Raw genomic sequence first — 27,113 nt, 5'->3', positions numbered from 1 at the left:
TCAATGCACAAAGCAGTGCATTGTGGGTAGCTATCCCAAAGTGCAACTTGCCACAGTGTGTTTTGGGAAATTTGTGCAATGCCTCATGGGACCAAAACATTGTTGCAGGGGAGAATGGGAACATTGCGTCGACATCCCATGATATACTGTGCTCCCTCCCTCACATCAACAGCAAACAACTCAGTGGTTTTCGCGCCTTGAAATCGCCGTGTGTATGCCATAACTGCAGAAGCACGGAGCCTGCTCAGCTGTGCACTCTTGCTGTGAGCATCTCAAACACTTCATGCTTTCTCCTGCAGTATTTCCAGAGCCAAAGTAAGGTTTGCCATGTGGAACATAGTGATGTCCTCCAGGCAGCCCTGCTGCAAGCCATTGAAAAAAACAATTCACAGTTTCTGATGGCAGTCACAGAGCAGTTGCACTCTGTTGAGTGCTGTTTCTGGTCCCATGAAACAAGCACTGACTGGTGGGACAGCATCATTTTGCAGGTATGGGATGATGAGAAGTGGCTGCAGAACTTTCGAATGCGGAAGACCACCTTCCAGAAACTTTGTGCAGAGCTTTCCCCTGCCCTGCAGTTCAGCAACACAAAAATGAGAGTTGCTCTGACAGTGGAGAAACAAGTGGCTATCGTTATTTGGAAGCTTGCAATGCCAGAGAGTTACCAGTCAGTGGGGAATCAGTAGGTAAATCAACCGTGGGAGCTGCTGTGCTCCAAGTGTGCATTTTAACTGTATTCTCACCAGAGGTGCCTTCCCAGGCATCACTGTCAACCACCGTGATGTCCTGTGACCCAGAGCGCTCCAGGGTTAAAAATATTTCCTGGCTCTTGGGGAGAATGGATCCACCACTCGCCTGTCTCCCATTATCCTCCTCATCATCATCCACCATATAATCCTCCTTGTTGTCCCTAGATTCTCACATTTGTGAGGTGTCCACATTGTTTGTGGGGGTGCTAGGATGTGCTAGGGTCACCCCCAAGAATCACATGCAGCTCATTGTAGAACCAGAATGTGTGGGGTTCAGCACCAGAACAACTGTTCATCTCCCTTGCCTTCTGGTACACTTGGCGAAGTTCTTTTATTTTCACACGGCACTGCTGTGTGTCCCTCGTGTAGCCCTTCTCCACCATTCCATGAGCAATCTTTGCATAGATGTCAGCGTTTCTTCTGCTGGATCAGAGGTCTGCCTGCACAAACCCTTCTCCCCACACAGAGATGAGATCCACCACCTCCTGTGCAGACCAGGCCGGAGCACATTTGGGGCATGTAGTCTCCATGATCGGCTGTGCTCAAGCTGGCATGTTCCCAGTGCTGATCAAACAGGAAATGGAAATTCAAAAGTTCCCGGAGCTTTAGCAGGGAAGGGGCTGTGTCCTGTGTACCTGGCTGCAGTGCAGCAGAGTTGAGAATGATCTCCAGAGCGGTCACAGATGAGCATTGTGGGACACCACCTGGAGGCCAATTAAGTCGAATTACACAGTGCTGCGTCTACACTACCTCGCAGTTGGTCCATGAAAATCAAACTAAGTGCTATGACTCTTGCAGAGGTGGATTACAGAAGTCGACATCAGAGGCAACTTAGGTCGACATAAAGGACCCGGTAGCGTAGACACATACATTAATAGATCGACTTAAGGCGGCTTCCTTCGACGTGACTCTGTAGTATAGACCAGGCCTTTGTCACAGAGGTAACGGAAGTCAGGGATTCCATGACTTTCCGTGTCCTCTGTGACTTCTGTAGCGGCTGGTGCGCCTGGCTCAGGAGCAGCTCAGGCAGCACCTATGCCAGGTGCATCAGCTGCTGCTGGGGCAGTCTTGGGCCACTGTTCTGCCTCATCTCCCCCCCCCCACAGAATTTGGGTGTGGGAGGGAGCAGGGGATTGGGGCACCGGATGGTGTGAAGTGGGCTCTGGGTGGCGATTACCTGTGGGTCTCTCTGGAAGCGGTGACATCCCCTTCACTCAGCTGCTAGGTGGAGGCATGGCCAAGCTGCTCTGAGGGCTACCTCCGCCCAGAGCACTGGCTTTGCAGCTCCCATTGGCCGGGAACTGTGGCCAATGGGAGCTGTGGGGCAGTGCCTGCAGGCGGAGGCAGCACACAGAGCTGCCTGGCCACGCCTCCGCCTAGCAGCTGAGCGAGGGGGATGTTGCCACTTCTGGGGAGCCCCCCCAGGTAAACGCCGCCCAGAGCCCACCTCACCCTGTCCTGTGCCTCAACCCACTGCCCCCTCCCACACCCAAACTCTGCTGCTGCTGCTGGGGGAGAGAGGCACAGAACCAGGTAAGGAACCTGCTGGTGCCGCCAACTCCCCCGCTCCCGAGCACCAGCGGGAGTCCTAGACCACGTGCCGCCCCTCCCCCAGCACCCGTGGGGCCCCCAGGCAGCCCCTTCCCAAGTTTTATTCACTGGTATTTTTAGTAAAAGTCATGGACAGGTCACGGCCCATGAATTTTTGTTTACTGCCCATGACCTGCCCCTGACTTTTCCTAAAAATACTCATGACTAAAACGTAGCCTTACTTATAAACAATAAATCCTCTCTCTAAAGAAACTGCTGGCCAATCTGCAGAGCAAAGGTAATGGTATCCAAGAAACAGCTTGTATGTCATGGACTCTGAGCAAAAAGCAATGTTATCAAAGCAGTAACCAGTGCAAATGGGTCAAATGGCCAAATGGATGCAACTGGCAGCTCCATAATCTAGAGGTGAGCAATTCCCTGCCCATATTTAGATATTTGAAGGGTAAGAGTAATTTCCCATAAAATGTATTTATCAGCTATTTTTTTTACTCCATTTGCCAGATCATCAACTTGTGTGAATTGCCATAGCTCAACTGAAGCCAACAGAGCCAGGACAATTTATACCAGCTGAGGATCTGGCACATAGGGTACATTTTCAAAGATAGGGTTAACTTTGCAACTTTCATTCATGTTAGTAGAACTCAACAGTGGTGGAGCTAATGGGGGTTAAAAGGCAGTATGACCATCTCTGTGGCAGCTTTCAGGTTGACGTGTGGCATCTTTTCAAGTATATTATGCAATTGACTGAAGGAAGTGTATGACATGAATTTTTACACAGGGCTGGGGAGGAAGCCTGGGTCTCACTCACCCAGCATCAGCAGCTCCTGTCTCACAGGTCTGGATTTGCCTCCCTGCTCTGGCCATTGCAATATGGTGCATGGGGTCACATGGTGATGTGACCTTGTGCAACGTGTCACAAAGCCACTCACTCAAATTTGGCCCAGGCACCCCTCAGTTATGACAGAGTGGTGGCAAAGCCAAATCTGAATGGTGTTGCAACCCTGTGTTCCAGGTCACAATGCCCAGAGTGGGGATCTGGGCACAGTTCCACAGGATGGGAGCTTCCACTTCCCGGCAAATGTGGGGCAGACTTGGTCTCCAACCCACCACCAATGATCCACCCCCTTCCTGGTTGCAAAAACTGGCTCTGCCACTGAAACACATCATGGTAATTCCTTATGCAACTATGAAAATATACATTAGTATGTATATAGGTGGGTTCTATGACATATATCTATAAAAAGATTTGATGTTTTCAAACCATGTATAAGCTACTGTACTTTAAATCAAGCTCCTTTTGAATCTCACTATGATTGAATGGATCAAATAATACTTCATTAATTGAAATTACTTACGAAAACACGTAACACTGAAGAGAAGTTGAAACAACTAAATGCCCATAGTTCAAAGAGGCCTTAATGACTCTGTCACGGAATTCAAGTAAATCCACTGCATCATTAATAACATTACGGACCTAATAAAAAAGGTTTATGGTTAAAAAAATGAAAATTATGGAACAGAAAACAGCATAATATTATACTCATTGTTAATTTTCATAAACAGCTGGCTGATATTATGCATTTATAGTACCATGTAACTATGTAGGAAGTTTTAAAGAAAAGCATTTATGAATAAATCAATAAAAAGCTCCTATTAACTCACATTTAATAACCTAGCATAGTTTTGAAATTAAAAGGATTGCATTAAGTATGTGGTTTTTACCTGCTAATTTGTTTTGTGTGTTCAAACGTGACTTGTAAAAAATGGATCTGTCTTCCTGAAGCAATGCCATCACTTAAATCAATGGTACACCCTCACCTGAAATCCTGTGATTAGGACTGGTCACTCTATCTCAAAAAAAATTACAGTAGAACCTCAGAGTTACAAACACCAGAGTTATGAACTGACCAATCAACCACACAGACCTCATTTGGAACCGAAAATACACAATCAGGCAGCAGAGACACACAAAACCAGCAAATACTGTACAGTACAGTACTGTGTTCAATGTAAACTACTAAAAAATAAAGGGAAAGTTTAAAAAAATATTTGACAAGGTAAGGAAACTGTTTCTGTGCTTGTTTCGTTTAAATTAGTATGGTAAAAAGCAGCATTTTTCTTCTGCATGGTAAAGTTTCAAAGCTGTATTAAGTCAATGTTCAGTTGTAAACTTTTGAAAGAACAACAACCAGAATATTTTGTTCAGAGTTACAAACCACCTCCATTCCTGAGGTGCTCATAATTCTGAGGTTCTACTGTACTGCAGTGATACAAAAGTTTCAGTGTGGAATAACAAAATTAGAGATTTGGATAAACTTCCTTACAAGGAAAAATGTTGGCACTGTTTCGTTTTAATAGCTGTAAACACATTATTATAGACATGGCTGATAGCACCCCCTGTTATTGAAGTTGCCTGACACTTTCCATTATAAGATCCCATTTTCAGTTGTTTATAACTTTGCCAAACTTTTACCATACTGCAAGTGAAGGTGTGATTGTAGTGGGGTAGGTATACCCATGCTAGCCTCAATCTACCTAGTATGGGTAACTATAATAGTGTAAATATGGTGGCACAGGCTTCAACATGGGCTAGCCACTCAAATACACAGGAACCTAGATATATACTTGGGCTGCTAGTTTACGTGTAAATATACCCACAGTTTAATTACCTGATCACGTACTATTTTCTTCCATGCATATGCATAAGAGGCCAAATCAAAATTGCAGAGGCAACCTTAATTCCTGGCATTTCCTAACCTTTGAGTACTTGACTTTTTAACCTTAATGTTATTGTAACGTAGATGTCATAGGGGAGCCCTGCCTGGAGAACCTTCCTGCAATAGGCCAAAGCATGACAAGCATGCCTTCCTCAGTTTACCCTTTCAGAGTCCCCAGTAAATCCACTTCAGATCTTAAATACTACTCCTCTTTGGGGCTGGTTTATTGCCAAACACAGTTCATTCGGTTTCCATCAAAAGTCACAAATATAGTCCATTTCTCACCCCAGTGCAAGCACAACACATCTTGTCATTGATGCCCCATACACTGGAGCCTTCAACGAGGCCCAGAGTGTCTGTCATCCTTCCCCTGTCCTTGCCCCAGGACAGCTACCCTAGCCCTTCCAGTTGGAGAGAAACCCCACTCTTCCCAGTGGGAACCACCCCCCATAGTTTCTCTGCTGGGGAGCATCTTGTCAGAGGGAGCATCTGTCACTCACCCTGGCCTTCTTATGATCCCTCTGAGTCCAGCTGTCTGGCCCTGGCAATGTTAGCTGCTCCCCTGCCTTCAGCCCTCCAGCCTTGGCTCTGAGGCTTGGCGATGACAGCCAGCAAACTCCTCTTGATACTCTCGTCTTCAGTCTTCCCCAAGGAACACCTTCTTCCTTTCAGGACCTTCTCCAGTATCCCTGGTCTCTGGCAGCTCTCATCTGTCCCTGCTTGAACCAGTCTGCTCTGACTCACTGAGACTCCCTAACTCATTCGGTCTCTCCCTGATCCTTTATAGCCCCCAGGCACTGCTCCACCCCATTAAGTGGACAAATGGAAGCACCTGTCCTGGCACAGGAGAACTGGACCTACTTCAATTACAGGGCCAGACACCTTGTGACAATACGTTTTTTGCTCAGTTGTTCTGTGGAGAGGACTGGTCATATGTGGGAGCTTTGAGTCTCTTCTACAAAGCAAGGGTGTGTGAAAGTCACTAGAATTTTTTAACGTGGGCAAAAGAACATATTTCTCCCTAGCATCCTTCTTGGAAATGGATGAACTATTTTGGTGGAAATGTTCCAAAATGTTTTAGCTTGAGGCAGACACCCAGTGTGGAATATTTCAGCCCAAATGGTTCAAATTAAGCAACTGAAAACAGTCTTATAATGTTGGGACAACCTTAATAATAGACAGTTCTCCAACACCACTTATAAGAAAAAGGGGATGTATATTGAAACTGAAAGGCAGCACATTTAAAACTGATAAAAGGGTTTTATTTTTTTTATACAATACACAATTAACTTATGAAACTCTCTGCCACAAAATACCATTGAGGACAAAAATCTAGTAGGACTTGACAAAAGATTAGACATTTAGATGCATAATGAGAAAATCCAGTTACATTAGGCAGGATATTGTGTGTGTGTATATATATTTATTTTTTAAATGAGGCATATAAACTCTTATTCTTCAGTGCATAATTCAGATACTGTATTAAGTGATGGGAGTTAGGAATAAACTTCCCCTATGGGCAGGTTATTCCATTATTTTCCATTATGGGGTTTCTTGAACCATCTTCTGAAGCATCTTGTATGGGCCAGTTGGCGACAGTACACTAGACTAGATCAGTGGTTCTCAACCAGGGATATGCGTATCCCTGGGGGTATGCAGAGGTCTTCCAGGAGGTACATCAACTCATCTACATATTTATCTAATTTTACAACAGGCTACATAAAAAGTACTAGCGAAGTCAGTATAAACTAAAATTTCATACAGATAATGACTTGTTTATGCTGCTATATATCCTGTACACTGAAATGTAAGTACAATATTTATATTCCAATTGACTTATTTTTTTAATTATATGGTAAAATGAGAAGGTAAGCAATTTTTCAGTAATAATATACTGTGACACTTTTGTATTTTTATTTCCGATTTTATAAGCAAGTAGTTTTTAAGTGAGGTCAAACTTGGGAGTACGCAAGACAAATCAGACTCCTGACTGGTGTACAGTAGTCTGGAAAGGTTCAAGTCCACTGCACTAGATGGACCACTGGCTGATCCAGCTTGGTAATTCCTAGCTTCCTATAAAAGCAAACATCATTAAAGCCAAAGCTAGGAAAATATTCTCTCTCAGGGAGTGATCATTCTTAATGAGTCTCCTGCAATCAGGCATAGAAATGGCCCTGTAGGCCAAGCAACATGGCAGAACCAGATTATGTTTTTCAATAAGGCACAGTTTTTGGGAAATGTAGGGGAACTTGTCTCCCCAACTTCTTCAGTATTGAATTCTTTGACATGGTGGGAGGAAAAAGGGTAGATTTCTCAGATGTGGAACAGATTTTTTACATTGAAGATTCCAGCCTGTCAGGATAGAGAACCCACTGGAGGGCTCACTGAGCACTTAGGATGTTATGCTGAGAATCCTTACACATTTTGGAATTGAGGTCTGTCAGGAGAGTTCCAATGAAATTCAGCTCTTTTCTGTTAGAGGAGTAAGTGCAAGATAGGATTGACAATTCATCACCTGATCAAAAAATCATAGGCCCATTAGGGATAAAAAAAAATCTAAGGAAATTGAAAGAATGACACTTAATAGTAAAAAGATAACTGTGCAAATAATTCATGTACATGGGAGAGTGATCTCTTCAAACAAGGGTATTTTAGATGTTGTCCTACTGATGGTGGAAGCTGGGTTTGAACTTCTTCAGATCTGCAGCCAGCTACAAAACAAGGACTTAATGCAGTAGCTACCAAGATCCAGTGGCCACTCACATAGCTCCTAAAGAGATCTATCCTGACATGCTCACAACTGCTGTCTCACTCCATAATGTCATTTGTTGTTGTAACACTGAGCAGGAGTTAGGGTTGCCTAGAGCTCTTGTATAGGCATCTCTTCGCTATTTAAATCAATGTAAAATAAAATAAACAAACATCCTGGATCAGGGTTAGCTATATTTCTCAAGTGTTTGCATATACAAAATCCCTAGAGGTTGCTAGACAGAACCATCTTTTACAAGTCAATGTCTGAGAATGAATGCAGAAATACAAATTTTGACCTGTGAAATTGTTTTTTGTGTTCCCAAACACTGATTCCTGATGTACCATCCAGAGGATAGAGGGGTAATATAGCTTTCTGTTGTTACAAGTTTTCCCAGTTACGTATTCAACATTAAAGAGTTCAGACTATAAGATGTTTAGGTGCTTAATTATTAATTTAGGAGACTAACTTCAGGCACCCAGGTTTGAAAATGATGGCCTGAACTCTAATTGGAAAAACTTGTAACAACAGAAAGTCTGTATTATCCCACTGTTGACTGGTTATGTTATGAGTCAGTGTCTGGGAACACAGAAGACATATTAGCAAGTCAAAATTCAAATTTCTGTATTCACTCCTAGATATTTAGGTGCCTAATTGTGGATTCAGGCCAGGATTTTCAAAAACAGGAGCCAAAATTTGAGCTCTATAAACTACAGTTAGGGGCATGCTTCATTTCTAACAGTGCTGATCACCCAGCAGCTCCCACAGATGTCAACAGGAAATGCTGAGTGCTCAGAACTTTATTGGGCCCTTATCTGATTTTCAAATATGGATTTAGGAGTTTTTGTTGTTGTTGTTGTTATTGTTTTTTCAAGTCTTAGCATTAGCAACTCAACTTTAGGCATCCAGATTTGAAAATTTCAATCTCAATGTTTTATTATTTTCCATGCATTAATTCCCTAAATCCTCACTAGGAGATAGTAAAAACAGCCTCTTAAAAGATATGTTACAATTTTTTTCCAAGCTTTGGAAAATTTGAACCAGCGACTGTAATATGGTGGAGCAGTGCAACAAAGGACACTAACACTCTTCATGATTGTGGTCAGCTGTAAGTTGCCAGTTTCCTCTTGATTGGAAATCCAAGAAGACAGATCCATTCATCATAGGGCCATAGAAAAATTAGTACCCGGACTGTAGCAATAGCCAGCGATGGTACAGCTCTATCAGTGGCAATCCACTAGTGTAGACATGATACTCAGCCCTGTCTACACTATTGCTTTATTGGTAATTACTGTATTATTATTTCTGATGTAAACAAGACCTATGACTCAATCCCGTATTCATGCCCCCACCCCACATAAAAGCAAGATGCTGTGATCCTTAAGTGAGCCAAGAGGCTGATGTAGTTCTGGGTCATGTGATTGTATACTCAAACACACACTCACATACCACTTGCTCATTCTGGCCTTTTTATAACGCAAAGGTATTCAGTCCTATCATTTATACTCTGCAAAAATTGTCCATTCACAATTATTTGTCTTTACTGAGTTACAATTGTGAGTCTTACATAAACAATCCTGAAGGTCAATTTTGCTGAACTTGTAACCCATACCTCCATAGTTCTTCTTTTAGTTAACGTTATTTCAAAGTTCTTCCACTCCCACCGTTGCTCCACGACATGGGCAAAAATCACATGTCCATTTCCACAAGCTCCTGCTATTTGAGTACCATCAATAGACCAAGCAATATTAAATATACTGCCAGTATTTGGTTTCTCTAAAGCATATGACCACTAATAAAAACAAAACAAACAAAAAAGAAAAGGAATCTTAATACTTTCTTTGAGCTTTTTATGAACAAATATTGCTCTAAACAAATGAATGCACTTATTTAAATTGTACTAATAAACTAATCAATGGAATGAGTTTCTTATTTTTGCAGGTATCATACAGAGGTCTGTTTCTTAGTAAGATGATTTGAAGACAGGAAGTACAGAAGTAAAAGAACCAAATACCACAACATTTGAAGCATATTAAGCAGAAAGTTATGCAGCCTAAATATATTTTAAATGTATTCAGGCATTCATAGAGCTAAGCAATCACTAAATAAAATTTAAACTGCAACTTCATTTACTTAAAAGCAACAGTACTGGTTATGTGGAACCAATGGACCAGATTCTCCAATAAGATGCAGCTGCTTTATACTGAATTGCTAGCAGTTTCTGAACCTAGAGCCAGCATGGCCCTAGCAGAATCAAACAGTGCAAGGGGAATCCTCTGGTGGTACACAGCCAGCCCCAAACTCCCACTGCCACTTCTCTTCTTGCTGACATAGGCAGGGAACAGCAAACCGCGGCCACTGGGAACTGTGGGTGGCCGTGCAAATGTAAACAACCAGTCTAGCGGCCCGCAGGTTGCCCACCACTGGTGTAAGGTGTATTGTTGGATTGAAAGAGGCATGGCCAGGATGTCTCTACACTATGCTGATCCCAAACTGTGCTTTTAGCCCTGATGGCCATTAACAGCCAGTAAACTGGAGCAGCCCTGAGGCTGCTGTAATTTACACCAGGGATTGCCCTGAACACAACAGCCAAGGATTGGGAAAGTGCTTTATGATACCACCTTTCCTTTCTTTGTCCTGAACTACACTGTGTGGAAATTGACTCTACACCAAGAACTGACCCAAGATATTAAAAGGAAAATAGATTTTGTTTTCAGCATCAAGAACTGATCAGTGACTGAATCATGAATATAGAATCCAAGATCTGTAACATTGAACTTAAAAAGAAAAGGAGTACTTGTGGCACCTTAGAGACTAACCCATGTATTTGAGCATAAGCTTTCGTGAGCTACAGCTCACTTCATCGGATGCATCTGATGAAGTGAGCTGTAGCTCACGAAAGCTTATGCTCAAATAAATTGGTTAGTCTCTAAGGTGCCACAAGTACTCCTTTTCTTTTTGCAAATACAGACTAACACGGCTGCTACTCTGAAACATTTAACTTGTGGAATTCACTACTACAAGATATAATTGAGGCTAAAAGCTTAGTAGGATTCCAAAAAGGAATAATAAGAACATCCACTGTTAAATGATATAGGATTAAAACCATTTAAGAAGTAATATAATGACCCATACTTTTGGGCAGTATTTTTTAAAGTGTGGGTATGACCCCTGGAAGATAGAGGATGTGAAGTATTGCAAAGGGCATGGAAAAATCTCTCTATTTTCCGCTAAAATCTCAGCTTTTAAGTAAGTCTCAAATTGCTATGGTTGTGTAGTAAACCTTTAAAACATGACCCAGGTGCAACTAATGCAGTAATGTCTGCCTAAATTTACACACAGCCTGAAACAATAGCTCTGAGGTGTCAACTGCCCTGTTCATTTCAATGAATATTAGCTCAGATGCCAAGGATGTTACTTACTAAATATCAACTCTGTGAAATACCTTACTGCTGAAAGCATGCAGTGAAGGAAAGGAAGTATCATTATGAAGATCTACCCAATCTACTGAGTGATTAGTCAGTCATTTTAGGTAGGCCTTTAATAACAAATGGCCAGGATGAAGGAGAATACAACTGGTTTCATTTTCCTTAATAGGGGCATCAACTTTCAAAAAGTTTGGGAAATGATGCTTTAGGGCACACCAGCCTCTTACTGACAGCGGTTAGGAATTGTTTTTCCCTAAGGACAGGTTATTTCATAAACTGTCTTATCATATTTCTTACACAGCTAGTAGTGACCACTGTCAGAATGTAATTCTGGAGTAGATGTACCACTGATTTGATCAGTTAGGGCAATTCCTATGTTCTCATACAAATACGAGGTTTCCCAATAAGTCTTATACACAATGTAGTTCTTATTAAATTTTAAAAAGTTAAAAATACAGGAATAGCTGACATTTGTATAACACTTTTCATCCAAAGATCCCAAAGTGCTCAAACTTTTAAATCTGATTTCAAAAACTGATTCAAAGATCATGTCACTCTTCACTAAAATACACAAGTGGGTTGACAGACCCTTTCAAAGGCAAAACATCCAGTTGCACAGTTCCTTCTACCATTATAATGGCATAATGCAGCACTGGTTCATTACTGAGTCACTAACTTCTCAGGACACCTCAGAAGTTTCCCAATCCCAGAAGTGGCCATGCCTGACTTGGCTTATTTTAAGCAATCTAATGAGATCAGAACCTGATGTGGCATGGCCACATGCCAAACATCATACGTCAAGATTATTTCAGTTTCCATGAGAAAAAAAACAATGAAATAGTTTTCCTAAGGCACTAGAAATTTAAACAGTAAGTAAAATGTCACATTTTTGCTTGCAAACCTCGTTAATAGAAGCTTCCTCAGATGGGAATGCCCATCTGACTGACTTCCAGAAGAATATGTTTCTATTGAAAGAGACTGCAAAATTTCCAAGGATTTTATGGGCCTAACATATTTTCTTTCATCTCATCCTACTGCTTTATGTTGCCTATATTTATTTAAAGTTTATCAATCAGGTTTTATAAAATGGACCCAGCAAACATTGGAACAGCAGTCAGCTCTTAATGTTCTTTGATAACTTAAGTGATTTGCTTGCTTACAATGCACAAAAATTGTATTTAAGAACAAATAATTATTGTATTGCCCTCCTGACGTAGCTGGTTCAAATGTTATGCAAATATCCTGGGTGATCAGAGGAGGAGAAATCTTCCTTCATAGGCTATGGAGCAGCTTCGAAGAGGCTACTGCATACTAAAGGCTAAAGGAGCCCTTGTACCACCCTGTGATAGAACATAAGCTGGAAGATCTATGTAGTTACAATCTTCTGGCTCACCATTTCATTCCCCGACTTGCTTCCTGCACATTGCTGTATTCCCCAAATCCTGTCTATCTTGTCCAGTGGGAATGCAGCATTTCCAGTGTAATGGGGATGTAGGGACAGGATTTAACCCTTTACCATAGTCAAATTAAATATGTAGAAGATGTAGAGAGGGTTTTTTCCCCGTAAGCACACTTCTATCGTTTCCCCTATTCTTCCCCTCACCATAACTGTGACAATATTTTGACAATATTTGCATTAGCTCTAATTTTTCTTACTAGCCTCTCCCTGGCACAGACACCCAAGTCTTGTCCACCTTTTAAGGAGTATTTATTTGGTGACCAAATCATTTAAAAGAATGAATTCACTTGTTTTTAAAATTTGGGGACAAGTCCATAGCGTTCAAGACAGTTCCTAAAAATGGCCACTCAATTAGGTCAGAGATTCTCTATATCAAGAAATAACAGCTTCTCTACACTAAAAGAAAACAAGGCATGTTCACATTTCTTTGACCAGGCCAAGTTTGTGCAATTGAAAGTATGTCATCAATTATCAGAAGATTGCCTTCCAGTAACAGAGTGCACCTGATCTTTAGGTATTATTAATCCCTTGACTTCTTCTTTTTAACAAAATTTTAACAAATTCATAATAGAAACTATTGGAAATATCTACTGTCATCTATGGCTTTGCCTCCAGCTCTTAGTTTTATCACATTTCACAGTACATCACACTTTGCAGCAGTTCTGGCTCCCTATTCTTCATATCCACCTCCTGGAGCTGTATCTCACATCTGCTGCTGCTCTAGAAAACAGCCAAAGTAGCCGTCACCTAGGAAGGGGGAGTGGGAGTGAAAAGTGCTTGTGAGTGGCATGCACTGTGCATGTGTGTGGTGATGTCACCATGCATGGCCACATCTACTCTGAAGCTGTTGAGCTCCCTGCTGATGATACATTGAGGATTCAGCCCAAAGTTCTCCTGGCTGCCACTGCCACATTCCACAGCTCTTGAGAGGTCAAAAAGGAAACAAAAATGGGGTAAACAAATAGAAGAGACAAAGGCACAGGATGCATGGCAGGAGAAACAAATGGAGGGGAAACAAGGGGGAAGCAAACAGGTGTTCCACATGTTAGCCTTTTGTCACGTTCTGATGCTTTGTCTCTCACACTGGCAGGTCTGCACTCCTTGTGTATTAGTATGATGGTAACTTACTGCATGTTTTCTGGGAGACTCTCCTTTTCTACAATTACAGCAAATACTCTACCTAATAAAAAGCCAGATTGTGAACTCATTGCTCCCACTGGTGAAAAGTTACTCATAGAAACAGTCCTACTGGAGTCAATGAGACTACTTGTGCAAGTAATTGCTCACTAATGAGAGTTAGGGGATCACAGTCTAGGAATAAGCTCTGCCCAAAAGTTTTAGAGGATATCTATGCAGCCAAATTCTTTATTGGGCTTTTCCCATCCTTTCAACTTTTTACAGCCCTTTCATTCTCCATTAAAGTTACTGGCTCTTCTAACCTAATTGCATCTTCCAGCAGAACTGGCAGTTGTCCTATTTTCCCTCCTCTACAGTTTTTACAATAGGCCACAAAGGGACATAGTCTGACACAATAATACTGTCAATACAAACTTTATACACCTTGTCCAAATGATTACAGTCTTCAATCATAAGATTAATTCTAGAGTATGAAAATTGACTATCCATATATAATGTTTAGTCATTTTTCATTGGGCGCATATATACAGTATTTATAAAACTAATTTCTTGCCTACTGAGACAAGTATTTATCTACTCTCTATCAGTTAAATTCTGTATTACTTGAAATGAGAGGGTTTTTTTGCTTCTGACTAGAACAGCAACTCTTGTTTTTTTCTTTTTACAAAACAGAACAAACTAAAAATAGGATGGCTTTGAGATATAACCATCTCTTCTCTGGAAAGATGAGCTTCTTATACAGTTACATTACATTCTATTTTTAAGGTAATTCAGTACCCTTTTTTCCTTTACTATATTTTAAGCCCATTAACATTCCAAGAAGTAATTTTATAAGTACTAATAGTTTCCATTATATGGTAGATGCAGGTAAAGGTGTTCAAACCAAAATTTGTCTTTCAAAAAAATTTGTGGCGTTAACTCAGTTATGAGAGACCTTTATTAAATTGTTTGTCAACAAAGATAAACAGAGATAAGGGAATAATCTTTGTATATTTCTCAAACTCAGTAAGGAAAGGACTTCCCTTCCTTTCCTTTCCCTTCCCTTCTGGGATAAACTGATTAAATTTATATCTCAAGCCTAATTTTGTTCTTTCCCTTGGTCCCATATCCTTTTTTTAAAAAAAATTATCCTCCCAATTCAGAACTTTATTCCCTATTTCTCTCACCTGTCTTGAAACTTACTTTCTTTAACTGAATTTTTACATCTCTACCAGTCATTTGGTACCTTTTAAAAGTCTAACAGAACGTGATGAATCATTCCTAAATTCTTAATTCACCAATGGAATAGCTTCTGAAATATACCTTTCCACTCTTAACATTAGTTGTGCACATTAGATTGTAACAACATATTTCAAATTAACATCATTTTAAGTTTTCAGGACACTGAGTTTCAGATAAAATGTAGCTTAAAAACATTATAAGAATTTCCAAGCCATGACTTGACAACTGTTTTCTCTTTCCTCCCATATCTCAGAAACACAGTTTTTGTACAAATCATCTCCAAATTTGGGAGTAGGAGGGTAGGGGTTGAAATGTCCATTGGCCACACATCAAACAAGCAAAATAATCTTTTTTTGTAGATTCTCGAAAGGGCTATAATGAGAAACAAGTCTCAATCTTGACTACAGAGAGACCACAGCCTCCCCATAATGATTTACTTGAATATAAAAAGGGATTTAAACAATTATTAGACATTTCTTAGTCAATATTTTAAATAAAATTTATTAAACTATATTTTAAAGCTCTCAGGAGAACTAAATCAGTCAGGAAGAAAAACTGACTGAAGTTAAATGAAGACATTGAATTCTAATGACTTTTGGATACAAGGTCCTCTTCCAAAGGAGAAATAGTTGAAAAATGCTTACCTAATGTTTTTAACACATTTAGCACTCTGATTTCTTTTGCAGTACACATAAAATCCCCAAAATGTCAAGTTCTTCATACACTTAAAGTCATCATATGATTTATATAAAATTAAATCATAAACATTTAAATAAAGATAATGCTCATGAAGATTCAGAGTTAGAGATGAAATTCAATCTCTTTATTGTGCCTATGATTTGTAGTATACTGTATGAAACCTCCTACTGTTCTTAAGCACAACAGGGTGAGCAAAGGATAGAATATAAGCACTAATTGAATTTCTGAACTCAAGGACTCAGTGCAGAGTGATAAAGCCTCACAGACATGCCATGGACTGCCCCTGCTCTGCAGCTGTGGAAGGTAATTGTGATTCTTTGGGAAAAATCCATAGCCTTCTCTTCTGCATAGATGGAATGAATTCCTTATTAGGCATACTGTACCAGTCCCTTCTACAGCACAGTCCTTAACTTCTGTCTGACTTCCATATATGGCAAATGAAGGCTCTTGAGACACAGGTCAAATTATTCTAATGAGCAGATTCAGAGAAAGTCCTAAGGCTGGGGTATATTCTATCACAGCTGACCAGATGTCATCAATTTGAGGGAAGGAAAATTTTAAAGAAGCATTGTCTCTAAGTTAGTTGTTGGGCTCCACCCAATTGATAGGTTTGTTTCTGAGATCAGTCAGTCATTTGCCTTTACCTCTTAGTAACAATGAGGAGCTTGATGTAAATAGCTCTCCTTGGCCAATAGCAAGAATAGATTTGTCTATTAGGGAAGAAATGAGCACTAATGGGGCCCATAAAAGATCTGAAGAACTAAAAGAAAATATGGTTTGCAGTTTACCTTTTTGATGTACAGAAGATACAATCTCCCCCCTGATAACATACAGAAGATATTATTTATTATTTTTATAGTCCTCAGACTAGAAATCCCTTTGGGATTTGTAAAGGGGTTTGCTCATTGCAGAAGTACCAATTTGCTGTAATTCTAGGCCAGGAGTGGCATACCAGCTATCTTTTGGTCTGGTGCCACTGCCGACAGGCACTCTGTTGCTGTGGTGGTCTATCTTTTTGTAACTGGGCCCTCTGGCCAGTTCATGATATTTATGTCCACCCTTTTTGGGGTGGCAGAGAGTCCAACCAAGCTATAGTCCAATGACCTTATAGTAGGTCTTTCATCTGTCTCCGGGCCCCATGGTCCTTACACCCCTTACTTCAAGGGATGCCACCGTACCTTCCTTGGTGGCTGGTAGGGCAACACAGGCTCTCCCTCTATCTGCGTTCCTGCCCAGGGATCCTGTAGCTGGCAGCCAGGGTCTACTCCCTCAGATTCCTTGCTGCCTCCCTGGACCATTTCCTACCTTTTCTATCCACCAGAGAGTGACTGCAGACTCGCTCCCTGCAGCCCCTTTCTTCTATAAACTTTCTGACTTTATAATCACCACTCAGCCACTCCTCAGCAGGACCAATTACATCACCAATTAAGCCTGACTTTCTTGCTGTCTCTCTTGAAGGTGCTTCCAGGCATGTTACTTGGCCCCTCAGTCCCACATTAACCACTTCAGGGCCTGTGTGGGATATCCACCCCATCACAAGATTTTATAAAGTCATCTGAACGATGTAGTTATCTAAATGAAATGGGTAGATTCTACGATTAAGTCAAATATGCTGTGAAATATTTTCATATTGCAATATTAAGAACTTTCTAATGCAAACTTGAAAAATCCTAGTTTTAATTCTGTGTTCTAAATTATCTCAATATCAGCCCTATGCCATTCTTTTATTATGCAGGGTGTTATAGCATTTCTGTATTCTCTTAAGATGTGTAGTATATCCCTCATCATGTACATTCTACCATAATAAATATAAAATCACTTAACCATGTTAAAATGAAAGATAGAAATGAAGGATTTTAACTAAAAAATTAGCATATAATTCTTAAATGCAATAAATGAATGAAAATATGAGCATATGGAAGCAAATGGACATACTACCCATAGCTGCAGCATTGCAATGCTATAATACCATACTTCAGCATTACTGCTTTGTTGGTGCTTTGATTATGTCATGTTTAATCCATTTCAATGGAGTAACTCAAGAAAAAAAACAGCAGCAGTTAATATTACCTATCATAAGCATCCTTTTTCTGTTAACACAATATAGTCAAAAAGATTAAGTATAGGACACAAACTGAAGAATTACTCTTTGAAGTCTAGATACTACAACCATTATATTGTTTATAACAACGATAGCTCTAAGACCCAAGTAGGTAGGTAGGATCTAGTTAGCTGTGACAACCAGACACAATGTACTTAATTAAGTACTATTATCCCAGGCACAAGTCCTTCAGTGAATATAGAAAAAAAGGATTTCCTTTTGTTTCAAACAATTAAAGTACTTGACATCTAAAAAGAATAACAGTATGATTTAGTCAACTTTACATAGGATGGCTATATCACTTCTGGCTAATCTTTTTCAAGGTTATGATTAGTACAAAAACATGGAATTCTATAATGGGAATGCTGACCGTAACTAAACTGGCATTACTAAGCATCAGTATAACATTGAAACCTGTGTAGTACATGTCTCAATTCTTTCATAACACCTTTCTTTTGGACATGAGGGGAAACATGAGATCTTCTCTTGGATCATCATTAATGCTACTCCATAAGTAAGACAGCAGAATGGATAAACAGCAAAGAAGTGTACACTTGTGCCACTTAATCTCCCACTTTACACAAACTAAGACAAGCATGTCACGTCCATGTCAGGTTCTGATCTGCTCTGGACCCTGGCAAGTTTAACAACTTTCAAGTCCTTAGGGTTGCAGAGCATTTTTCTGTTTAAAAAGGATTTCATACGTAAGAAAAATGCTAGAGTGAATAATATCAAAGTTCTGTATTTTCATGATTTTCAAAGAACTTTTCAAACTTTTTTTCATGGTTTCATGATTTTCAAAGAACTTAAGGCTCCCTTGTCACTAAACTGTCCATAGCTTTGTAATGTTAATAGTACAATCTTCACTCTATGGTACAGACCAACGAGGTGATAACTTGTTATTACCATTTTCCACAGAAATAAAGGCTGCTACCCACTGGAGCTACTAAGGTGATCAGTAGCTATTCCACTGTTCAGCAAATGGGAAGGACTATTTAAAAGGCCAGGGAAAGCAGAATTTCCAAAATTTCAGTAGAGAATGAACTCAAAAAATGGAAATATTTTTACTCAAGAATTTACTTTCTGCTAGCAGCATCTCCCACCATTCTGATCTGTATGGGCATTCCCCTTCCTGTCTGCAGTTTCCAGAGGTAATTGAAAGCTGCAGCACAGCCTTGCTGGCCATGCCCTCTTCTCTGGCCTCCATCAGATGATTCATTCCAAAGCTGTGTAGAAAACTTATAAAAAATAATTAGTAATGATAGTTGCTTCTTGGCACTGGAATTATATACAGTAGGTCACTGCCCATATGGTAACTATGCAAATAAAATGTTGACCCTTGGCTGAAAAGCCATCCAAGGTGGCTAGAATTGTTGGAGATGCGGCTATCAGAAAAAAAATCATCAGATAAGAAATTTTCCATTCATTAGCCCAGTATCTCCCACAATTCTGATATATATGGGAAGTAGCAAGAAATGAGTTGGGGTAGGGAGGGATAAGAGACTGAACAGAAAGAAACAGAAAAGACACCCCTCCCACACACGGCAAGGTTTTCACTGGTCCACTACCTGCAGCACCTTCCTGCCAAAGAAGGCCTCTCCAGAAGACAGAGTTCACTCTATAATGTCTGATAAAGGTCTTAGCCGATGACCATGACTCTGCAGATCTCTGTGGTGGAAGCTCATGCTCTTTCAGCTCATGAGTTTCCCATGGATTTTCTGGAATAGAAATCCCAAACATCTTGTATGCCACAACAATGCACAGTCTGATTCATCTGGCAAGGTATAGCTTAGATATTCTGAGGCCTTGACACCTCTGGTAAAAGGAAATGAACAGGGAGCCCAATCTCCTTGTGGATTCTGAACATTTTAAGTAAATCTTTAGTGCTCTTTTTTGATATCCAAGATGCACCACGATTTCCCAGTCAGGTGCTGTGGTGTTGGCCAGAATGAAGGAAGGGTAATTTCCTGCAAGTCATGGAAAGGAGAATTCACCTTAGGCAAGAACATTTCTGGAGTTCTTACCATCACCGTGTCATCATGGAACACACACAGTATCTTGCATGGATAAAGCTGCTGGTTCTGAAACTCATCTAGCAGACATGATGGCGACCAGAAAGCAGGTTTTGATGGAGAGGTAAAATGCTGACATAGATATCAGAGGTTCGAAGGGATGGGTAGTTAGGGCTTTCAACACCAGTGGTAGGTCCCACTTAGGGAAGATTGGTCTGACCACTGGTCTGGCCACTCTGACTTCTCTGAAGAATCTGGATACATGAGGGTTCTCAGCCAAGGAGCCCAAGGCTCCTACAAATAGTATGCTACTAAGGCCTGATACACGGTATGCTATAGTGCTGGGCTGAAGTCTCTTAACCACATCTTCTTGATGGAAGTTCAGAATAACTGGAATCCTGGGATCCTTTGGGATTTGCTTTGCGGTCTTGGCACCAAAAACTGAATTTGGCCCAGATGAAGGAATTGGCTTTTAGTATGGAAATTCTCCTGGAAGAAGAGCAGAGTCCTAATAATTTTGGGTGATCGGCTGAGGGCAGCTAACGCTGCCCTTTCAACAGCCTGGCAGTGAGTTGAAGATGCTCTGCATCTGGATGGAGGAATGAGCGTTGGTGAAGCATGTCTGGTCTTGCTGGTAACAGCAATAGGGTTGCAGTTTTAGTCCTATCAGACTGGAAAACCAAGGTTTCCTTGGTCAGCACAGCACTAGCACTATTACATTTGCTCCTTCTCACCTTATCTTTTGGATCACATTCTGTAGGAGAGGGAAGGAAGGAAATGCGTATAGCAGGCCTTGTGGCTATCTGTGTGACAGAACATTTGTCTCCATACACTTGGGTTTCCCTGGTGCAGTATTTTGATCGCTTTGTTTTCTTGCCATTGGCAAACAGGATGACTGGACGGAGATCAAACTTCTGCAAGATCAAGTTGAAGATCTCTTGGTTTAGGCACCATTCGGAGTTGTTGACTTTGAATCAGCTGAGCCAGTCTGCCTTTTGGTTCACCTCTTTTTTTATTTGGATCACTTTTAGGGAAGGAAGAGTTTTTTCGGCCCAATTCCATTATCTCTGTCACTTCTGCATGTACAGCTGTGCTCTTTGTTCCTTCTAGGTTATGTATGCAATCATGCTCATGTCTGACTGGACCAGGTCATGGTTTCCCTCTAGGTAGCTCTGGAAGCTCAGCAGAACTAGCTTAACAGCTCAGGTCCAAGTGATGGAGGCCCAGGAAAACAAATCACAGCATCAGAGTACTCTGTGCTGTTCTGGATCCAGATGTGCTTCCCATCCCTTTAAGCTGGAGTCGGTGGTGAGAACTTGAGGGTCTGAAGGGCCTATGCAGAGACTCCTGCTGATATTTTCTGGGACTGTCTGCTATCCCAGGGAGTCGAAGACCTGGATCGGGACTAGTACCTGACTTTGCATTCACTCTGGGGCCTGGTCACATAATGATGTGTGACTTCACCCACTGGTGAAATGCTATGCATGAGACCAGGAGACCCAGTAGCTAAAGACACTGACCTACAGTTTGTCTCATGCATGTGATCAGCAAAAGTATCTGATCCTGGATCTTCTGAAATCTGTCTACTGATGGGTAGATCTTCGCCATCAAAGGGTCTATTTCTATGCCCAGGTGAATAATCCTTGTTGAGGGAATCCAGGAACTTTTCTTGGTGTTTATTATGAATTCATTGCTTGCAGGAGATCCAGATTCTAGACTGTGGAACTGCATGCTGCTGCCTGGGATGGGTGCCCAGGACTATAAGCCACTTTATACCCCCCTGCCTCCAGCAAGAGGAAGATTTGCTTGTGCTTTATGGGGTGTCAGCTCCCTGAAATCACCAGTCCATTAGTTCCCAAACAATTTAGTCAGGGCTCTGCAAGCCCTTACTTTGCCGTGCAGGTTAATAATACGTGCACCCTAATCCCCTGCAGTGTCCAGCCCTTTACCACTTCACACTCACAGAAATTACCAGGTAAGCTGTACCCAAAGGAACAGTGCACACACCAGCTTGCTTGATTCAACTGAAGATCAGGTCCATTGTAACATCACAGCACTGAGATATATTTATAGTAAAAATAAGCATAAGCTTGTTATCAAAGGCTAAGATTTAAGAGATAGTGAGTAAGAATAACACAGAAACAGAAATGGTTATATATAAAACAAAAAATATACTATGCTTCCTAGAGTCTAACCTTAACTTTAACAGGCTAAGCCTTTTTCTAAAGTAGTTTATCTCCCCTAAAGCAATCACTCAGTGTCTCCAACCAACATGGCTGGGATCCCTCTTTAATGAATGCAAAAAGCACTGTCCTTTTTGCTTCCTCAGTGAAGGATAAAGAGGTGTTCTTCGACCTTCTGCTTATATCCTCAAAGTTGAATGTTTTGTCCCCATGTTCAGGATAACTCCCCATGGTTTATTCCCTGGTGTTCTGGCTCCACGTTGCCTTCATAGTCTCATGTTGACATCAAATGCAAATGGACCTCTATTGTGTTGGATTACAATGCTTATTTTACATATGAACTCAGGCAGATGTGGAATATACACCCTTTGTCTGGTCAAAACCAGCTTGTCAACCCTGCTTTGATTCAGACTTTAAAACATTTTTTTCAGTATGTACGCACAACTCCTTAATCATCATCCATACATACATCCTGCAATGATTATGAGGATTAGTATGACATAAGCTTTTATTAGAGGCCTCACTTGACCCTCTTTGAATAAATACTATGAAGCAATGCATTGGGAGTAGTGAATTTGTCATGCCTGTCAGGAGTTACAGTTACAGAACAGTGATCTCTTTGCTAGCTGGCACTTAGAAGTTCTTAGGGTCACACCTTGCCCTAGGCCCTCTAGGAATTCCCCTGATGGGAGGGTGCGGGGGTGTCTCATTGCCAGAGTTCTGTGCCTCAAGTTGTGAAGAAAGGGGCTAGTTATAAGCTCTCCTTCTTTCCCTAGAGAACTTGGGAACCATTCAGGACTCGGGGAGGATCTTATGTTTGTGGTCCTGTATTGCCCCTGGACCAGCTGAACAAAGTCCTCCTCATCCTTAGAGCCTCTGCCTTTTCTGCTCTGTCTCTCCTTGCTTGGCTTTTTTGTGGTGGAGTCTTGGTTTATTCAGGTGGTAAGAAACTCACCATGCCTGTCTGACTCAAGGCTCCATTCCCTTCCAGTGCTAGGGTCCCTGTCTGAGAATAGGCAGGGCACAATTCACCCTTTGGAGAGCCCATTAAAGCTGCCTCGCAGTTGGAGCACCCTTTCAACTTAGCCCAGTGCTCAGGCAGCTGCTCTGCCATACCTGACAGAGCGCAGAGGAACCCAGCAGGGAGATGCTGCAGTGAGGACTCTGGTGGTTGCAACCACCGGGAGGCTGAATACCCAGTCCAGAAGGAGGAGAGAAAAGAGAAGGCTGCTTGCTACTGCCTGAAAACAAACAAAATAAAAAGGCAAAGGAAATGTCAGGAGCAAAGAGAACTGCCACTGACTGCTACTGCAGAGGCAGAAGATTTAGGGGTAAACCAGAGAAGGGGCCATGGCCAACATGGTTTGTGCTGCAGCCTTGAACTGCCTCCAGAAACTTCTGATAAGGAGGGAATACCTCATACCCCATGTCAGAATTGTGGGAGATGCTGACTTGCAGAATATGAAAGTGTTTGTCTGCATTAGTTTTCACCCTCTTGAAATTACCACCAGTGTACTCTTACTAACATTAGGTTTGTCTTACATTATCTGCTGTGTAAATGCAGTTTGCAGAAGTTATTTAATTGGATGAAGGTTTTTTTTCCATTCATTAAATCAATTTAGGATTCAATCCTGCTCCATTTAATTCATTGACTTCAAAGGAGCAGGATGTGGCCTTCAGCGTGTTTGTTCTGTTACTTCTTGTTTCCCTTCATTCACTAACTTCATTTTGGCTTGAACATCCTTCTCTATTCACACACAGTGGTTTAGGTCCTGACAGTGCTGAGTACCTTCTAGGAAATATTGAGCACCCTCAACAACCCTTAAACGCACTTATCTCCCAGCAGATGCTCAGCATGTCACAAACTTGGGCTACTAGTTTCCCCTGAGGATCCATTAACATGTGTTTCTATAAATTCATGCTCTCTCAGTTACAGCTGTTTACACTGTGCACATGTTCCATGTAACTTACATGCAAACTAATCTTACAGTGGATTTAAGTTGCTCATCAATAATGAATTCAATAATTTATTTATTTAAATATTACAAAATGAGTCAGCAAATAAATAATTGGCAGAAGTATAGAGCTACATATGTCCTGAGAAGTTAGAGTAGGTTTATGGTACCATCAAAATTAGTAATTTAGCAAACACTCTCACTATTGCTAGTCTTTTACAAAAAGTCCTGTTAAGCGGTGGGAAAATTCTCATTATATCACTGCTATCAAATAATTTTAACTATCAAAATTTCAAGTCTATGCTTCAGGCTAAACAGCCTTGGAAAAAGTTTCTTAGTGGACAAGGAGGACTTTAAATAAAAGAAGTTACTCACTTTGGGCAGTAACTGCAGTTCTTTGAGATGTGTATCCCTATGGGAGTTCCACTTCAGGTACGCATGCACCTCTCAACCCCTTGATTGGAGATTTTTAGTTACTGTCTGTTTTGCCCACGCATAAGCCCTATGCCTATTCATTTTGGATACCAAGGTTATATAGGGGGAACATTATGCGTTTTACCTGCCCATTTACATGTAGCTGGAATTATGCAGGTTTCTGCCACACTGTTTTAGCCGGATCTAGGAGCGCCTCATTGACAGGCAACACCACCCTGAACAGTGTTGCTGACTGCAAGATATCCAACAGTTTTGCTGTGAATTCTTGACCCCTTTGAGAGGAATTTCAAGAGTGTCAGCTACCATCTTTATGAAGTCTTGAAATTGCCAAAAATTATTGGCCATGTATGGTGGTGGAGGCATAACCACCTCATCCAGAGATGAGGACGAAATAGGTGTTTGAAAGGTGGCCTCCTTATCTATCCTCCTTGGGGGAGGCTAGTTGGAGAAGAGAAGGTTGTACAACTCTACCTCCCTATGAGACGGTACCAGTGGTCTGGCAAATTGTTGTCAATAGGCAGCTTGGGGGTCCCATATGAAAATGGGGGTAGCAAGCAGGATCAGTTCCACCACTCTTAAGGAGCCCAATCTTTCCTATGACTTTCAGAGAATGGGTTCCTGAAAGGATATGTTGGAGACCCAGGAGCAGAAATAGAGGAGGCTGACTGGAGGTCTCCCTCATCCTCCTCCACCTCATCCAAAGGAGGAGCACCTACTGAAAACAGTTAAGAGTCCTGTGGTATTGGAGGACAGTAATCTGGATATTGGGATCTCAATAGTGAGAGACACTCAATCATACCAAGTTGAGAGACCAAAGCTTTGAAGACTGTAGATCTTGCCAGGAACCTGGATTTTTTCAGAGCTGGCTCTTTAAGGTGAGAGTTCGCGCTTCTCTCTTTGGAAGTCTTCCCTGTGCCGACATAGACGGGATGCTGTATCTGACCAGGGACAAATGTGTGGGGCAGGAGGGTCTTCTGAATGGACTCAGAAGCTGGCCGACAGGAGTGTTCCATCATTTGCAGTCTGAGTTTGATCTCCTTGTTTTTCCTGTTTGAGGGTCAGGCAGAAGTTGTACTTCAGGAGATGTAGGACCCTCCCCTAGCAACAGACACACTTAGACTGGTTCTTCCTCATAGGTATAGCCTCTCAGCAGGAGAGACAACATCTGAAATCTGATGAGCCAGGCATGCCCTGCCAGGAAAAAAATAAGTCTCCTTGAAAGGAAAGAGAAGTAAAACAAAATCTTTTCACTAGTTATCTAATTAACTGACTAACTATAACTATACTAACAACTATCTTAACCACTACAGAAATATTAGAAAACCTGAGGCATGCTCAAGGGGGACATGCTAGTGCTCTGTCTCAGATCAAGGTGGTTGAGAAGGAACTGAGGGCAGTTCACCTGCACACACCTATATAGCCTCAGTATCCAGCACTAGGAGACATTGGGCGTATGCGTGGGCTGAATACACACTGCTAATTGAAAATCTCCAATAAAGGGCTCAAGAGGCACATGCACACCTAATATGGATCACCTTTAGGGACACTATTCAAAGAACAATAGCTTCACTCAAATTTCCCAGTGCTGCCATTTTATTTTGCTGCACTCACTCCTGTAAAGTTGAAAGTTGACCAACTTCCATGTGCATCAGAGGATTTTACATCATGTTGAGGGGGAAATGGAAAAGCGTAGCACTTATAGCATGAACTCAATGGAACTGTGCAGTAGCAAGTTAATCCTACAGAATAGGGCTTTTGAGGCAAAGATAGAGCAAGTGCTGGGAGTTTAACAGACATGGAGAAATTACTGCTTCAGAATTTTACTTTTCAACATTAAAGAAAAAAGATAATTTAGGTTTCTTTTCATTTTGATTTTTTTAAATCAGAAAATTAGAGCAATAGAGACTACAAGACAGTTAAGTTGAAATACCACCTACAAGGAGCTCAGGCATCTGGCATCTGGAAATACACTGTAGTTTCAATGCGTACCACGGCTGGCACGAAGTTCTTTGGACCTCCCAGTTCTGAATTGATATTTCAGCTTAAACTGTCTAGAAGCTCCACTTCAGAAAGTGTCAGTTCATTTCTAGAGGGAATGGAAGCCAAATCCGGCTTCCAGGCTACAAGGCTTATAAATCAAACAAAATCGGTACTTAATGTGTGTGTGAAACACTCCTTAACACACGCATCCATCCACCCACCCCCATAGGAACATTTTTAAAAAGTTAAATGTAAAAATATGATTACATGAATATGAACTTTATAATACATCTACACATGAATCTACATCTGGTTCCTTTTCTGGTACCTCAGTCCAGGCTGAATGGGTCTATGAACTGAATAGGCAGCACACACAGATCTTGGGGGTAAGGAAACGCATCAGGTGGATTCAATAGCTTTTTAACCAAAGGAGGAAGAAAGTATTCCATGACACAGCATAGTCAAAAGAAGAGTAAACTAAAGAGGGTCTCCACTATCTTCCCAAATATTAGACAGCTGTCAGCCCCCAAAAATTAAAGTCAATGCTTATGACCTGGTTTTAGGTTACCTATTAGAAGTCTACAACTTTTCTTGCAGGAGGAAAGCTAGTGATCTCCAAGTATCCAGAGAAGCCCTCATAAACAATAGAACCTGAGTACAACCAAGACCAACTTTCCCATATTCATTATTAACGTAGAGTATGAGACAATGTCGCTCTTCACAATGAGTACCACTTC

The 27,113-nt window shown here is 41.2% G+C and overlaps 1 protein-coding gene across 3 annotated transcripts in view; it reads right to left on the bottom strand.

Moving 5' to 3' along the window:
* IFT80 (intraflagellar transport 80) overlaps positions 1 to 27,113 on the bottom strand; it is a 147,739-nt gene that overhangs the window by 36,913 nt on the left and 83,713 nt on the right. For all 3 annotated transcript variants that reach the window (XM_084639441.1, XM_084639443.1, XM_084639442.1), the window contains 2 exons: positions 9,379 to 9,558; positions 3,656 to 3,774 (listed from right to left, as the gene is read on the bottom strand). In XM_084639441.1, coding sequence (XP_084495567.1) covers positions 3,656 to 3,774; positions 9,379 to 9,558 — 299 coding nt within the window. The remainder of the gene's footprint in view (positions 1 to 3,655; positions 3,775 to 9,378; positions 9,559 to 27,113) is intronic.

This window comes from Lepidochelys olivacea (assembly GCF_965140295.1).
Source record: "Lepidochelys olivacea isolate rLepOli2 genome assembly, chromosome: 9".
Taxonomy (NCBI): Eukaryota; Metazoa; Chordata; order Testudines; family Cheloniidae; genus Lepidochelys; species Lepidochelys olivacea.
Note: the sequence above shows the minus strand (reverse complement) of the source record. Positions and strands in the feature narration are given on the sequence as shown.